General features: G+C 36.8%; 1 protein-coding gene across 2 annotated transcripts; it reads right to left on the bottom strand.

Moving 5' to 3' along the window:
* Window positions 1–1,841: 1,841 nt before the first annotated feature.
* Window positions 1,842–17,332, bottom strand: LOC131942509 (carbohydrate sulfotransferase 1). 2 transcript variants are annotated; one of them, XM_059302412.1, is made up of 6 exons: window positions 17,119–17,332; window positions 10,681–10,930; window positions 8,742–8,771; window positions 7,094–7,238; window positions 6,038–6,192; window positions 1,842–2,457 (listed from the first exon to the last, which is right to left on the bottom strand). In XM_059302412.1, the coding sequence occupies exons 1-6, from the start codon at window positions 17,273–17,275 to the stop codon at window positions 1,950–1,952; spliced, it is 1,245 nt and encodes a 414-aa protein (XP_059158395.1). In that variant the 5' UTR covers window positions 17,276–17,332; the 3' UTR covers window positions 1,842–1,949. The 2 variants fall into 2 exon arrangements, with proteins under 2 accessions (XP_059158395.1, XP_059158396.1); XM_059302413.1 differs by lacking the exon at window positions 8,742–8,771.
* Window positions 17,333–17,777: the final 445 nt, after the last annotated feature.

Here is a 17,777-nt window from a genome sequence, read left to right on the forward strand (position 1 = left end):
AATGGACATATAAGTCTACATACCTTTTTTTTTTACAACACGTCAAAAAAAAAAAAAAAAAAAAAAAAACCACAACGATGTTTAGCAGATTAAAGCAGATTTAATAAAACAAGAAATTTCCCCCCACATTTTAAGATAAAAAGTGCTGGATTATATATATATATATGTATGTAATGAGACCAAATAAGCTTAGGAGTTCCCTGAGGTCTAAACAACGACCAAATGTGAACATTCAGCATAAAGATAAACAATATTAAAATACATAAACATTTGTGATATAAAATATACTTAATATAAGTATAAATTATGAGAAAAAACATTTGACAAAATTGTATAAGAAAGCAGTTTATAAGAAGCATAAATGTGTAAGATAAAAATGTATAATAAACTTTATTGTAAACAATTTACATGAAATATTTATACATAAGATAATAAGTTATTAGACGCATAAATATATAAGACAGTATTTTGGGAGATAACATTTAGTATAAGGAAAACAACATCATTACCGGAACTGAAAACTTCAAATGTTTGAAAAATTCAAGAAGTCAAAATTGACAAGCCATTATAAAACCTGCTAAAACCCATATCACAGCAAGTGGACTTGATGTATGAAGAAAGAAGATTTTACAAACAATATCTTACAATACAAAATAGATGGATTATGAGTTGGGTAAAATAGAGAGAGGCTAGAACTGTATGGAGAATTCTTTGACGAAAACCTACTGCTAGCTTAGGGGGAGACTTTAATAGCTATGGCCAAGTAGGACGACAGACTTTTATAGCTATGGCCTAGTAAGACGACAGACTTCTGCTACTAGGTATAATAGGATGACAGGCTATTAGCTACTACTATGGTGTAGTTGAACGACAGACTTTTGAAGCTGTGGCCTAGAAGGACGACAGATTTCTGAATCTGTGGTCTATTAGGACGATAGACTTCTACAGCTATGGCCTAGTAGGACGACAGACTTCAACTTCTAGCGTAGTTGAACGACAGACTAATGACTACTACTAAATCTAGTCATACTTAAACTTACACAAACTTTCCTAATGTAAAACTAAACGACTCTACTTCAACTACCGTGACTTGGATTTCAGGTTAGCTTTAATATGAACATGCAGAGGTCACAGAAACAGGTGAACTCTACTTCACTTGCCCCATGGACCGTCAACTTCGAAAAGAGAACTTTACTACAATATGACCATGGTTAGGATCTCACGTGAAAGAAGTACAACAAACATCTCACCAATCAAACTCTGTTTCAAATACCATCTTAAGATACATTTACTTGGTCAAATTAACATTGTTATCTCTACTTATCTGTTGAATATACATCTACATCTGTAGGACCAGACGTATATGTTCTTATCACATACGTTTTAATTTGGCAGATAAAATATTCATGTAAAAAGGATTTACTGTTATTTTTTTAAAATCACAACGTCCTTAAGTTTTCTAATGGAGTGATTGCATATTTTTATATATAGATAACATGTTTGTGTTTAAAATAAAATGTGTTGCCTACGTGATTTAATAGTCAAAAGATGAAAAAATCAATAAATACGACAACACAAATTGTCGGTTCGAAGATCGAACGTTCAGTCAAGCAAAGTAATTCAAAGATCAAACAATCATACACATACCAAATGTTAAGAAGGAATAACAACCAGTCGAACAATCCTGTTTCAGAGTACGTACGCGTAATTGAAAAACCCTCAGGATCAAGTTATTTTGTTTCAAATTACGAACATCTAATCGAAAACCCTCCAGAATCTGGTTATCCTGCTTCGGAGTACGTACACTTAGTTGAGCAACCTTCTAGGATCAGATTATCCTGCTTCGGAGTACGAACACTTAGTCGAACAATCAACAGGATCAGGTTATCCTGCTTCGGAGTTCGAACAACACTCCAGGATCATGTTATCCTGCTTCAGAGTACGAACACCTAGTCAAACAAGCCTCCAGGTTCCGGTCTATCCACCAGTGACCTATCCGACTCCAGATCCCTCTGAGAACGAACAAACTTGTACCCAAGTTTCGAATACAAGTGCCCACAGTTTCTATCCGTGACCTTAACGCTGGCAAACCCCGCCCCGTAGCGCCAACGGTTCATGGCCAGGGTCGAGTTATTCTTCACAATGCTGTAAGCCTTTTGTGTCTGTTTAACATCCGCTGTGGAGTTTGTGATGTTGCGTATGTAATCCAAGACCGCCTCGTTCAGATCGAGGCCCAGGAACTCGTAGATTCTCCGGGTGTAGTTGTAAGGGTCCATGGCGCCTTCCTCGTACCGAATGGCCTTGACCCGACCTGGGTACAGCGCTGACAGACGTTCTGCTTGGCTCAGGTCTTCCTCCAGGACCTTGCAGTGTCCAGTAGAGACGTTGTGGACCTCAGTTTTCCAGTCAAAGTCCCGGAACACTTGAGACTGGGAGTACAGGGTCGCCCGCGGGTCTCTGGAATAGAAATACATAAATAGATGGTACATAAATAGATGGAACATAAATAGATGGAACATAAATAAATAAATAGATGGAATATAAATTCATAAATAGATGGTACATAAATAAATAAATAGATGGAATATAAATTCATAAATAGATGGAACTTAAATAGATGGAGCATAAATAGATGGAACATAAATAAATGGAACATACATAAATAAATAGATGTAACATAAATCAATAAATAGATGGAACACAAATAAATAAATTGATGGAATACAAATAGATACATAGATGGAACATAAATAAATGCACAAGTGGAACACAAATAAAGCAGGAATGAGCTCCCCTAAACTTTCTTGTGTAGTATTATTTAACATCCAGTGTTATGATGACAATGCCAGTGAAATCGGGATATAGAAATACATATTTTTTTGGCAAATCAGCTCGTTTTGTTTTAGAATAACTCAAAGAGTCGAAAAGTTCTTAGAAAGTTTTTTAAGGAAAATATGCGATAACATTATCGAATTCTAACGGTTTTTGAGAAATAGGATATGCTTTAAAATTTCCATTCAGGATCTGAATTCTTCAAAATGTTGATGATAGAAATCTCCAAATAAGAGCTATTACCTCTATGTGAAATTTCATCCACCAAACTTAAACGGTATTTAAGTTATCGGTATTTTAGAAACTGGAAAGTTGACACTTCCGGATGTCGGAGGTCACTTAGAAATTTAAAATAATCGAAGTATAAAATCTTAATCTAATCTTTTAGATTTCGTCCACCCAATTGAAAAAGCACTTACGCTATCGAGTTCCCATGGAAATTGAGTAAAGTACCACTTAAAAACGTTTCAATATTGATAGAAAGCTGAACAAACAATCTCATAATCATCAGTGTTCCCTCTAAGCTGCGCGGCTGCGCGGCCGCGCAGTACTTTAAAATGTGCCGCGCAGACATTTTCTGACCCCGCGCACAGATTATCAGAACGTCGGGCTAGCCTGATTCACAAGGAAAATTGTGGCCAGTGGTTTGAATTAAGCGACATTTTTAGTGCCTGTTTTGTTAAACGAACAGTCTTTGTGTTTTGGGGTATAAACATTGACTGGAGGGAGGGGGTGACCTCGGTTGTCATAGCACAGGTCTAGTTTATGACTTAACTCTCACCTGAGCGGGGCTGTGTGACACTCCCATTGCTTGATTTAATGGTTTAGCCGAAAACTGACCGGAGCTGACATCTAATACCTGCATTGTATTGTGAATTGAAGCTGACCCTGCAAGTTTTTTTAATCGTCGCTTGCCCCCGCCCCTCCCCCCCCCCTCCTCCTCATCTTGAAACTTTGACGATTAAGCCAAGTCAGATTCAAGTTTTACGTTGCTTAAGGTGGATGTTTTTGCTGTGTTTGGTTTAAAGATTTATATATTATATATCCGATTCTTGGGATTATTACGTGCATGTGGATCGAAATGTTTTAGTACGCACACACTGCTTTGGTAAATCAGAAATAAATGTCCACAACTGTGTGCTATTTGAAAATGTTGGGGAAAAATGTGTGTAACAAGCAGTACAACAATGTGGCACAAAAAAAAAAGCGATAGATTCGTTTAAACTGGAATGGCTCAAAGTTAAAGTAACAACCGATACGCCAGATCAAAGAATGTTTCGGTTGAATTAGAAAGCATCTACAAATATTCCGATGAGATTGGACTGAAGTGTAAGTTCTGTGCTGCTACTACTTGTAACAAAAGCAACAAGAGCAACGAATTGGTCACAGGAACGGATAATGTTCTTCTTACCATAAGGATGAACGCCTCGATGCTGTCGGTACAACTGATTCATAACCACATGGGGAAGTATGTTTCTATACCAGACAGTTGGCGAAGTAAGAAATACGCCTTTGAGTTTGTTCAAGTAATCAACGAGGTTGTTGTAAAGAACATACTGACAGAACTTCGAGCAACATCATTCCACACGCTTATAGTTAATGGCATAACAGTACATAAAATGCTAATCCTTTATTTTAAATTTCGTCCAGTCAATTCTGTATTCTACAAAATCGTATTTAGTGGAATAACTCAGCTCTGAAAACAGCCGTAATAAAGCACTACACTGAACATTAAAACCAAGAAAAGTGTGAGTTAAACGAAAGAATCGACACAAGGCAAACCACACAGTACAGCCAATCAGTCTGCGACCATTTAATGTTAGGTTTCCAGGAGATGAACTGCAGTTTTGGATATCTTATTTTATTCTACAGGTTTAAAAAAATGCATTTGAGTTTGGCGTCAAAGATATCAAACAACTGTGCGTAAAGTACAAAGACCGGTTACGTACAACAAATGATCAGTTAATTACCACCCAATACAACGACTCCAAATTTCGATAAAGTGAAAAGACTCAAATCTGTTTCTGTAAATTATATGTCTGAATATGCAAGATTTGTCAAACAAAGAACAATTTAGCTCACTTGCAAAGTTAAGTGACATTATTGTACCTTCCAAGCATGCAGTGCTGTTTACGAACAAGGTTTTAGCCTTATTAACATAATAAAAGTGCAAGCACGAAATAGACTTGAAGCCACACATTTGGAGAATCTAATGCAAATTAAATTATATCTCAATGCTGAAGAGGATGTGGATTTAAACAAAGCATATAAGGTGTGGAAGCAATGCAAGGCTAGACGCGAGAAATTGCAATAAATGCCCCTGAAAGGTTAGCTAATATTTGTTTTTAAGTCCGCTTTATTAAATGTTGCATATGTTAAACTATTGTGTTTGTATTACCGTTATGGTATTAGCATTATTACCATAAGCCTGTCTTACTTAACACAGTAAGTCGACCATATAACTTGTTGTCTAAGTATAACTCTGAAAGTTTTTATTATTTATTTTTTATTTTGATGGTATTCGTATCTCCATTTAATTGCATACGTTCCATTAGTCACACATATTATTCCATTAATTTATCAAAATGCATGCCTTCATTACTCTGCTTAATTGCAAGCCTAAACATACATATAAACTGGCCCTAGTCATTTTTAGCACCGCGCACACAACATATTTTTTGCACACACACTCTTGGTCCTTAGAGGGAACATTGATAATCATATGAACTTTTGTTCATCTAATTTAAACTTCCGGAAATTGCTCAAAAATTGAAAGAAATTAACACACTATACTAAAGTTATGAAATTTCTTTAATCTAACTGAAATGTTACTCAGTTATCGTGTTTACATACACAGACAGACAGAAGATATTGCAAAACAAAGTTTTCCGAAAACATCGGACGCTTGCCTGCGAACCTGATAGTCTCGAGTTCGAATCCAAGTGAGTAGAACGTTTATCCAGCTCTGATGGGTACCTAACTCATGTTAGTGAAAGTAAAGGCGACTGGGTATAGCGTTGACCACACTATCCCTTCATATAACGGGGTCTCATCAGCTTTCACTTTACCTGAGTCAGGTACCCATCAAAGCTGAGTTGACTCAGGGACGTATTTGGCCAGAATCAAAACTCGAGACTTACGGGTTAGCAGCCCGAGCACACCAAAACTTTGAATGAAATGAAACTTTTTCATTTGTTTTTCTTACCGGACCAAAAACAGAAGTTTAAAATTTGGACTGTTCTCCAGGAACCACTCGGCCCACTTGGCGCGGAATCGGATGGTTTTTACAAAAGTTGTCTTGTGGTTCTGGCAGGTTTTTAAAAAGTGGAGGAAACAGGCAAGGTGGAGGACGCCATCTTTCTGAAACAAATATTTTTGACATTTCATTTAGCGCTTGCTAATTAATTTATATACTATTTTTGAAAAATGGCATGTTATATAGCAAAATATCACTAATACACAATATTCTACAGGCCTACTAGATTTTACATTTGGATTTAAGTCAACAGTTTAGAATTAGGTTCATGTTTATGTTAAGCCATATACGTATTATTATATTATTCAACGAGTGTAAAACAAATAAACAATTTTACAAAAAAATTTTTTTGGACGTAAACGCAAGTAGAACATATGAACAATTTTACATCTAAACTAATGAACAATAATTTCACAACTAACTTTTGCACGTATTTAACGAACAACTTTACAACTAAACAACTTTACAAGTAACTTTTGCACGCAATTAACGAACAAATTTGCTTATAGAATTAATGAACAGTTTTACAACTAAACTAATGAACAGTTTTACAACTAACTTTTGCACAAAACTAACGAACAAATTTGTATATAGAATTAATGAACAACTTTACAACTAAATTTTGCACGTAACCAACGAACACATTTGCATAAACAGTTAATGAACAATTTTACAACTAATTTTTGCATTGCACGCAACTAACGAACACATTTGCTTATAGAATTAATGAACAGTTTTACAAATAAACTAATGAACAGTTTTACAACTAACTTTTGCACGCAAATAACGAGCAAATTTGCATATAGAATTAATGAGCAACTTTACAACTAAACTGATGAACAACTTTACAACTAATTTTTGCACGTAACTAACGAACAAATTTGCATATAGAATTAATTAACAAGTTTACAACTAACTTTTGCATTGCACGCAACTAACTGAAATTTGCATACAGCATTAATGAGCAACTTTACAACTAAACTAATGAACAACTTTTCAACTAACTTTTGCACGTAAACACACGTAGAAATCTTTAGTGGCGTCACTGTTCTTGTGCTGGGCGTTGTCTAAAGCATAGATATCTTCCAGTTGAAATTTACAGTTTAGGAATGCATTGATTATGGCCCTTGATTCTAGCTCTTTGTCATTTCTGAAATGTACACGAATACAATAATGAAGAATAATCGCTAATATGAATATTTTTTAAATAAAATGGGATGGTTAACCGTATCAAAATCTCTACTGGTTCGTATTATGTTATTTGTTTTCTGTAAATAATATTTTTGGTGATAGTTACAGTTAGGAAGATATAATGGGGAGGTAACTAAAATTTGATAATATAATATTTAAAATAAATACATTTGATACAAGTTAAAAGAGAACGATGAATTAGGAAATAGTGAGTAAATAAAGTAAATTATTAAAAACATGCTGTTAAAATTTAAATACCTTTTTTTCAAGAACATATCTTTTAGTCTAAATTCTAGGAAACGCTCAATTATTGTGTATTACTATTAGAATTATACCGTTTTAGAGCTTTGGAAATCTTTTAGGTTTTAGAACGGTAGTTAAACGGCTGATGTACAACCAAAAAGAATCGGCAGGTATTTTTCTGCTGTGTGGCTGTTGATGTGTGACTGTTGTGTGACTGTTGTGTGACTGTTGTGTGACTGTTGATGTGTGACTATTGATGTGTGACTGTTGATGCGTGACTGTTGATGTCTGACTGTTGATGTGTGGCTGTTGATGTGTGACTGTTGTGTGACTGTTGATGTGTGACTGTTGATGTGTGACTGTTGATGTGTGACTGTTGATGTGTGACTGTTGATGTGTGACTGTTGTGTGACTGTTGATGTGTGACTGTTGATGTGTGACTGTTGATGTGTGACTGTTGATGCGTGACTGTTGATGTGTGACTGTTGATGCGTGACTCTTGTGTGACTCTTGTTGTTGTGTGACTGTTGATGTGTCACTGTTAATATGTGACCCTAGTGTCACTGTTTTCCGACTGTCCAAATCACACCAAGCGACCGCCACCTTTGTGATAAACGAAAAAGCACAATGGCCTTCACCTTTACGACTAACAACAACCTTCACCTTAATTCTAACGTTAAAAAGACAGCTTCCAGAAAATAATTAAACAATGAAGCACAAACACAATAAATTTATAATAGAAAGTAATTTCAAATGTGATTTTAAAAAAAAAGTATTGTATAAAAATGAATGAATCAGTTTAAACTTTATCATAACAAAATTTTCTTTAACATTCTTGTCTTAAAGTGTAAACAGAAAACTTGGTTACCCGTTTAAATTATACACTACAATTTTTCATTCCGTTTTTCTTATATTTATTTTCCCCAAATATTTTGCCTGAACAGGCAGTTTAAATCAAATGTAGATCTAGTTATTGACATTTTAAAGCCAATTTTATATTGCTTTAATTAACCTGTAGTAGTTTTTACTGATTTAAATGAAATATTTTCTGTAAATAAAACATTTTTTTTCCCGAAACGATATTGTAAACTCCACTTCAACAGAGTTTTTACATGGAGTGTCAAATCCCCACCCCCCCCCCCCCCCACCCCCAACAATGATGCAAACTGGAAAAGTCTAGCAGTCTAAAATGTAAACTAGAAGCGACAACGAATTTTACTTAGCAAATGTACGTAGTCGGTGCCATCCCCTGCTGAGGAAAGTTTACAATTGGAGTTAAAGTAAGTTTAGAAGTTTACAATTGGAATTAAAGTAAGTTTAGAGGTTTACAATTGGAATCAAAGTAATTTTAGAATTTTCAATTTTAATTAAAGTAACTTTAGAAGTTTACAATTTGAATTAAAGTAACTTTAGAAGTTTACAATTTGAATTAAAGTAACTTTAGAAGTTTACAATTTGAATTAAAGTAACTTTAGAAGTTTACAATTTGAATTAAAAAAACATTATAAGTTTATAATTAGAATTAAAGCAACTTTAAAAGATTACAATTGGAATTAAAGTAAGATTAGAAGTTTACAATTTGAATTAAAGTAACTTTAGAAATTTACAATTTTAATCAAAGTAACTTTAGAAGTTTCCAATTTGATTTAAAGTAACATTATAAGTTTACGATTTAAATTAATGTAACTTTAGAAGTTTACAATTTTAATTAATGTAACTTTAGAAGTTTACAATTTGAATTTAAGTAACATTAGGCTGTAAAATAAAAGTAACATTCCTGAACTTAAAGCAGTGTTTCTTTCTGACATTTTTCTCCGTGGGGTGAGGGTACTTGAAACTTTTGGGGTATACTGGGGGTGAAAGTGGGACTTAAATTTCCCGGGGAGGGCGGATAGTGGTTAAAGTATATACTATGTATAAAAATTTCGTTCGCGGGGGGGAGGGTATGTTAGACTGAAAGAAACACTGACCTAAGTAGTCGATAATGTTTAACTTTTGTCTTAAAATACAGAAACCACCATCTTTTCAAATATAAAAATATGCACACATTTAATAATTTACTAAAGACGTTTTCATGTTTTAAATATTCTTTAGCGTTTTGCCACAAAAATTTGGGTCCATAAGAAACCACCTTTCCTCCCGTTTAGTAAACACAGGACTTAATAATAAAGCTAAGACTAGATCATGTGTCTATAGAATTTAACGTAAGCTACATTTAATAAACATTCGATCAATTTTCAATTAAACATATTGCTAACACACCACAAGTCAGCAATGGCGTCACTAGGTCGGGTGTCACCCGGTGCGGTAACTGAGGGTGTCACACCACCCCACAACAACAAATTTGCATTTTCGGTTTGGTCCCCTAATATTTTTTATTGAACTGGATAAAACATTGTTTTGACAGTAAATTTTACTATTTTGTTTGTCGTAGTGCCACCCTTTAAATGGTGTTACCCGATGTGGACGCCCCCCCCCCCCCTCCGCCTTGTGACGCCACTGCATGAAGGTGTTACATTAACACATCACGTAGTAATGCACGTAGTAATACATTATTTTAGTTAGTTACATCTGGGTTAGCATTTATATAAATGTATCAATAGTATAGGATGGTTTTTACCTCCCTTATGTATAAGCACTACTTACACGAAAGCTCTCACTTACATGAAAGTCCCACACACATGAAAGCCCCACTTATACGAAAGCCCTACTTACACGAAATCCCCACTTACACGAAAGCCCCACTTACACGAAAGCCCCACTTACATGAAAGCCCAACTTACATGAATGCCCCAACCCCCATTCACACGAACCCCACTTATATGAAAGCCCAACTTACACGAAAGCCCCCCCCCCCACTTACACAAAAGCCCCCCATTTACACGAACCTCCCACTTACAAGGAAGCTCCACTTACATGAAAGCCCAACTTACATGAAATCCCCACTCACATGAAAGCCCCACTTTTACGAAAGCCCCACTTACACGAGAGCCACACTTAAACGAAAGCCCCCACTTACACGGAAGCTCCACTTACATAAAAGCCCCATTTACACAAAAGCCCTACTTACACGTAAGTCCTACTTACACAAAAGCCCCACTTACACGAAAGCCCCACTTACACGAAAGCCCCACTTACACAAAGCCCCCCCCACTTACACGAAAGGCTTTCTCTGTTCAGCCTCTATCTGCCTCATAACGACATACAAAGGTTCAAAGGTGAAGAAAACATCGGGGTGGTGGCTAATGAGGGCAGAGGTGAAGGACGAGCCGCTCCGGCCGTAGGTCATCAGCAAGACTTGGAGTTTGGGTGGCCCCACGCTCACAGTTGACCCGCTGGGGGTGGGGGATGACGTCATTGGGTGCGGCGATGACGTGTTTTCTATGTAGATAATTTTGTAGGTCAGCCCTGGAGGAAAAAAACATTTATTTTGAAATCAGGGCTTTGGAGGAGGTAGGGCAAGTATGGAGTCATAATTTTTTGAGCGTGGAGCCAGTGTTTCTTCCAGGCATATCTGAAAGTCTACCCCCACCCCCCAGAACGAAATGGAATTTATATAGAAAATATATACTTTTACCAGTGTCCGCCCTCCCCCCCCCCCCTTGGAAATTTTAGTCCGCCTCCTCCTAAAATTTCAAGTGCCCCCCCTCCCCCACCTCGGAGAAAAAAGTCTGGAAGAGACATTGAGTGGAGCGTTGGGGAAATGACAAGAATAAGTTATGACAAGAGTGAGTTGTGGCAAGAGTGAGTTGTGGCAAGAGTGAGTTGTGACAAGAGTGAGTTATGGCAAAAGTGAGTTGTGACAAGAGTGAGTTATGACAAGAGTAAGTTATGACAAGAGTGAGTTGTGACAAGAGTGAGTTGTGGCAAGAGTGAGTTGTGACAAGAGTGGGTTGTGACTAGAGTGAGTTGTGGCAAGAGTGAGTTGTGGCAAGAGTGAGTTGTGACAAGAGTGAGTTATGGCAAAAGTGAGTTGTGACAAGAGTGAGTTATGACAAAAGTGGGTTGTGACAAAAGTGGGTTGTGACAAGAGTGGGTTGTGACAAGAGTGAGTTGTGACAAGAGTGAGTTGTGACAAGAGTGAGTTCTGGCAAGAGAGGGTTGTGACAAGAGTGAGTTCTGGCAAGAGAGGGTTGTGACAAGAGTGAGTTGTGACAAGAGTGAGTTGTGACAAGAATAGGTTATGACAAGAGTGAGTTGTGACAAGAATAAGTTATGACAAGAGTGGGTTGTGACATGAGTGAGTTGTGACAAGAGTGAGTTGTGACAAGAGTGAGTTGTGACAAGAGTGAGTTGTGACAAGAGTGAGTTGTGACAAGAGTGAGATGTGACAAGAATGAGTTGTGACAAGAGTGAGTTGTGACAAGAGTAAGTTATGACAAGAGTAAGTTATGACAAAAGTGAGTTGTGACAAGAGTGAGTTGTGACAAGAGTGAGTTGTAACATGAGTGAGTTGTGACATGAGTGAGTTGAGACAAGAATAAGTTATGACAAGAGTGGGTTGTGACATGAGTGAGTTGTGACATGAATAAGTTATGACAAGAGTGAGTTGTGACAAGAATAAGTTATGACAAGAGTGAGTTGTGACAAGAATAAATTATGACAAGAGTGAGTTGTGACAAGAGTAAGTTATGACAAGAGTGAGTTATGACAAGAGTGAGTTGTGACAAGAATAAGTTATGACAAGAGTGAGTTGTGACAAGAGTGAGTTGTGACATGAGTGAGTTGTGACAAGAGTGAGTTATGACAAGAGAAATTTATGACAAGAGTGAGTTGTGACAAGAGTGAGTTGTGACAAGAATAAGTTATGACATGAGTGAGTTGTGACATGAATGAGTTGTGACAAGAGTGAGTTGTGACAAGAATAAGTTATGACAAGAGTGAGTTGTGACAAGAATAAGTTATGACAAGAGTGAGTTGTGACAAGAATAAATTATGACAAGAGTGAGTTGTGACAAGAGTAAGTTATGACAAGAGTGAGTTGTGACATGAGTGAGTTGTGACAAGAATAAGTTATGACAAGAGTGAGTTGTGAAAAGAGTAAGTTATGACAAGAGTGGGTTGTGACATGAGAGCGAGGAAGAAGAAGAAAATATCTTTCAGTATTAAAATTAAGAGCGAGGAAGAAGAAGAAAATATGTTGCAGTATTAAAATTAAGAGCGAAGATGAAGAAGCACAAAATAGCAGAGCCTTCACCTAAGACCAGGCCACCACAAGTCCAAGGCACTCACCACTGGAGTTGTTAAACCACAAAGTCCCGACCGAAATTGAATTTATATAGAAAATATATGGTAAAGTCTTGAAGAAACATTTAGTTGTGACAAGAGTGAGTTATGACAAGAGAGAGTTATGACAAGAGTGAGTTGTGACATGAGTGAGTTGTGACAAGAGTGAGTTGTGACAAGAGTAAGTTATGACAAGAGTGAGTTGTGACATGAGTGAGTTGTGACAAGAGTGAGTTATGACAAGAGAGAGTTGTGACATAATGAGTTGTGACAAGAGTGAGTTGTGACAAGAGTAAGTTATGACAAGAGTGAGTTGTGACAAGAGTGAGTTGTGACAAGAGTGAGTTATGACAAGAGAGAGTTATGACAAGAGTGAGTTGTGACATGAGTGAGTTGTGACATGAATAAGTTATGACAAGAGTGAGTTGTGACAAGAGTGAGTTATGACAAGAGTGAGTTATGACAAGAGTGAGTTGTGACAAGAATAAGTTATGATAAGAGTGAGTTGTGACAAGAGTAAGTTATGACAAGAGTGAGTTGTGACAAGAGTGGGTTGTGACATGAGTGAGTTGTGACATGAGTGAGTTGTGACATGAGTGGGTTTACGACCAGATTGGCGCATAATATGTTGATATTTAATACGAAATTGTGTTAGAGAAAAATCTCTTTCAGTATTAAAATATAAGAGCGAAGAAGAAGAAGAAAATCTCTTTCAGTTTTAAAATTAAGAGCGAGGAAGAAGATAAAAATCTCTTTCAGTTTTAAAATTAAGAGCGAGGAAGAAGATGAAAATCTCTTTCAGTATTAAAATATAAGAGCGAAGAAGAAGAAGAAAATCTCTTTCAGTTTTAAAATTAAGAGCGAGGAAGAAGATAAAAATCTCTTTCAGTTTTAAAATTAAGAGCGAGGAAGAAGAAGAAAATATCTTTCAGTATTAAAATATAAGAGCGAAGAAGAAGAAGAAAATCTCTTTCAGTTTTAAAATTAAGAGCGAGGAAGAAGATAAAAATCTCTTTCAGTTTTAAAATTAAGAGCGAGGAAGAAGATGAAAATCTCTTTCAGTATTAAAATATAAGAGCGAGGAAGAAGAAGAAAATATCTTTCAGTATTAAAATTAAGAGCGAGGAAGAAGAAGAAAATCTCTTTCAGTATTAAAATATAAGAGCGAGGAAGAAGAAGAAAATATCTTTCAGTATTAAAATTAAGAGCGAGGAAGAAGAAGAAAATATCTTTCAGTATTAAAATATAAGAGCGAGGAAGAAGAAGAAAATATCTTTCAGTATTAAAATTAAGAGCGAGGAAGAAGAAGAAAATCTCTTTCAGTATTAAAATATAAGAGCGAGGAAGAAGAAGAAAATATCTTTCAGTATTAAAATTAAGAGCGAGGAAGAAGAAGAAAATATGTTGCAGTATTAAAATTAAGAGCGAAGATGAAGAAGCACAAAATAGCAGAGCCTTCACCTAAGACCAGGCCACCACAAGTCCAAGGCACTCACCACTGGAGTTGTTAAACCACAAAGTCCCGACCGAAATGGAATTTATATAGAAAATATATGGTAAAGTCTTGAAGAAACATTTAGTTGTGACAAGAGTGAGTTGTGACAAGAATAATTTATGACAAGAGTGAGTTGTGACATGAGTGAGTTGTGACAAGAGTGAGTTGTGACAAGAGTAAGTTATGACAAGAGTGAGTTGTGACATGAGTGAGTTGTGACAAGAGTGAGTTATGACAAGAGAGAGTTGTGACATAGTGAGTTGTGACAAGAGTGAGTTGTGACAAGAGTAAGTTATGACAAGAGTGAGTTGTGACAAGAGTGAGTTGTGACATGAGTGAGTTGTGACAAGAGTGAGTTATGACAAGAGAGAGTTGTGACATAGTGAGTTGTGACAAGAGTGAGTTGTGACAAGAGTAAGTTATGACAAGAGTGAGTTGTGACAAGAGTGAGTTGTGACAAGAGTGAGTTATGACAAGAGAGAGTTATGACAAGAGTGAGTTGTGACATGAGTGAGTTGTGACAAGAATAAGTTATGACAAGAGTGAGTTGTGACAAGAGTGAGTTATGACAAGAGTGAGTTGTGACAAGAGTGAGTTGTGACAAGAATAAGTTATGACAAGAGTGAGTTGTGACAAGAGTAAGTTATGACAAGAGTGAGTTGTGACAAGAGTGAGTTGTGACAAGAGTGAGTTGTGACAAGAGTAAGTTATGACAAGAGTGAGTTGTGACATGAGTGAGTTGTGACAAGAGTGAGTTATGACAAGAGAGAGTCATGACAAGAGTGAGTTGTGACAAGAGTGAGTTGTGACAAGAGTGAGTTGTGACAAGAATAAGTTATGACAAGAGTGAGTTGTGACAAGAGTAAGTTATGACAAGAGTAAGTTATGACAAAAGTGAGTTGTGACAAGAGTGAGTTGTGACAAGAGTGAGTTGTAACATGAGTGAGTTGTGACATGAGTGAGTTGAGACAAGAATAAGTTATGACAAGAGTGGGTTGTGACATGAGTGAGTTGTGACATGAATAAGTTATGGCAAGAGTGAGTTGTGACAAGAATAAGTTATGACAAGAGTGAGTTGTGACAAGAATAAATTATGACAAGAGTGAGTTGTGACAAGAGTAAGTTATGACAAGAGTGAGTTATGACAAGAGTGAGTTGTGACAAGAAGAAGTTATGACAAGAGTGAGTTGTGACAAGAGTGAGTTGTGACATGAGTGAGTTGTGACAAGAGTGAGTTTTGACAAGAGAGATTTATGACAAGAGTGAGTTGTGACAAGAGTGAGTTGTGACAAGAATAAGTTATGACAAGAGTGAGTTGTGACAAGAATAAGTTATGACAAGAGTGAGTTGTGACAAGAGTAAGTTATGACAAGAGTGAGTTGTGACAAGAATAAGTTATGACAAGAGTGAGTTGTGACATGAGTGAGTTGTGACAAGAGTGAGTTGTGACAAGTGTAAGTTGTGACAAGAGTGAGTTGTGACAAGAGTAAGTTACGACAAGAGTGATTTGTGACATGAGTGAGTTGTGACATGAATGAGTTGTGACAAGAGTGAGTTGTGACAAGAATAAGTTATGACAAGAGTGAGTTGTGACAAGAATAAGTTATGACAAGAGTGAGTTGTGACAAGAATAAATTATGACAAGAGTGAGTTGTGACAAGAGTAAGTTATGACAAGAGTGAGTTGTGACATGAGTGAGTTGTGACAAGAATAAGTTATGACAAGAGTGAGTTGTGACATGAGTGGGTTGTGACAAGAGTGAGTTGTGACAAGAATAGGTTATGACAAGAGTGAGTTGTGACAAGAATAAGTTATGACAAGAGTGGGTTGTGACATGAGTGAGTTGTGACAAGAGTGAGTTGTGACAAGAGTGAGTTGTGGCAAGAGTGAGTTGTGGCAAGAGTGGGTTGAAAAGAGTGAGTTATGACAAGAGTGAGTTGTGACAAGAATAAGTTATGACAAGAGTGAGTTGTGACAAGAGTAGGTTATGACAAGAGTGAGTTGTGACAAGAATAAGTTATGACAAGAGTGAGTTGTGATAAGAGTAAGTTATGACAAGAGTGAGTTGTGACATGAGTGAGTTGTGACAAGAATGAGTTGTGACAAGAGTGGGTTGTGACAAGAGTGAGTTATGACAAGAGTGAGTTGTGACAAGAGTGGGTTGTGACATGAGTGAGTTGTGACATGAGTGAGTTGTGACATGAGTGAGTTGTGACATGAGTGAGTTGTGACAAGAGTGAGTTGTGACAAGAGTGAGATGTGACAAGAGTGATTTGTGACAAGAGTGAGATGTGACAAGAATGAGTTGTGACAAGAGTGAGTTGTGACAAGAGTGAGTTTTGACAAGAGTGAGTTGTGACAAGAGTGAGTTGTGACAAGAGTGAGTTGTGACAAGAGTGAGTTGTGACAAGAGTGAGTTGTGACAAGAGTGAGTTGTGACAAGAGTGAGTTGTGACAAGAGTGAGTTGTGACAAGAGTGAGTTGTGACAAGAGTGGGTTTACGACCAGATTGGCGCAAAACATGTTGACATTTAATACGAAATTGTGTTGGAGAAAAATATCTTTCAGTATTAAAATATAAGAGCGAAGAAGAAGAAGAAAATCTCTTTCAGTATTAAAATATAAGAGCGAGGAAGAAGATGAAAATCTCTTTCAGTATTAAAATATAAGAGCGAGGAAGAAGAAGAAAATCTCTTTCAGTATTAAAATATAAGAGCGAGGAAGAAGAAGAAAATATCTTTCAGTATTAAAATTAAGAGCGAGGAAGAAGAAGACGAAAATATCGTTCAGTATTAAAATTAAAAGCGAAGAAAAGAAGCACAAACTAGCAGAGCCTTCCCCAAAGACCAGGCCACCACAAGTCCCAGACACTCACCACTGGAGTTGTTAAACCACAAAGTCCCGACCGAAACAAACAGGAGAGTCCCCAGTATCACAGAGAACGTCAAGATCTTCTTCTTCTGGAACTTGACATGGACGTCTGCGCACAACTTCCGGCACCAAAACGTGCACGCCGAGCTCCACTCCGGCATGGTGGGAGGTTCGAGTCCACGTCTTGCCTACCCCTGGCTTCTTACACACGTCACATATTTGGGAGTTTCTGGGGTGTAACCTAACTAACGAAAAAAAATTGAAATAAAATATTCTTAATTAACATTTTAAAATATCAATAGAGGAAAGAATACACAAAGAGCGGGTGTAAACAAAATATATTGATGTCCTGTATAATGGGACGGCGTGGCTTAGAGGTAGAGCGCTAGCCTGCGAACCAGAAAGTCTCAAGTTCGATTCCGGGTTCATGTCAGTTGAACGTACTGAGTCTACTCAGCTCTGATGGGTACCTAACTCACGTCGCTCCCTGGATTATCAGGTTTGAAAAGGGGACTTAAATGTATAACATTTCATCTCATCGTTGAACCTCACCTCAATACACAATCACCTCACTTATGAGATAACAGAGTGTACTTAAGATGACATCGCGTGATTTCGTTTCCCTGTTTGTATGTCACGCTGCTGACATTTGATTTGTTAAAT

Source organism: Physella acuta, unplaced genomic scaffold (assembly GCF_028476545.2).
Source record: "Physella acuta isolate Inbredline_101_S28 unplaced genomic scaffold, ASM2847654v3 ptg000409l, whole genome shotgun sequence".
Lineage (NCBI taxonomy): Eukaryota > Metazoa > Mollusca > Gastropoda > Physidae > Physella > Physella acuta.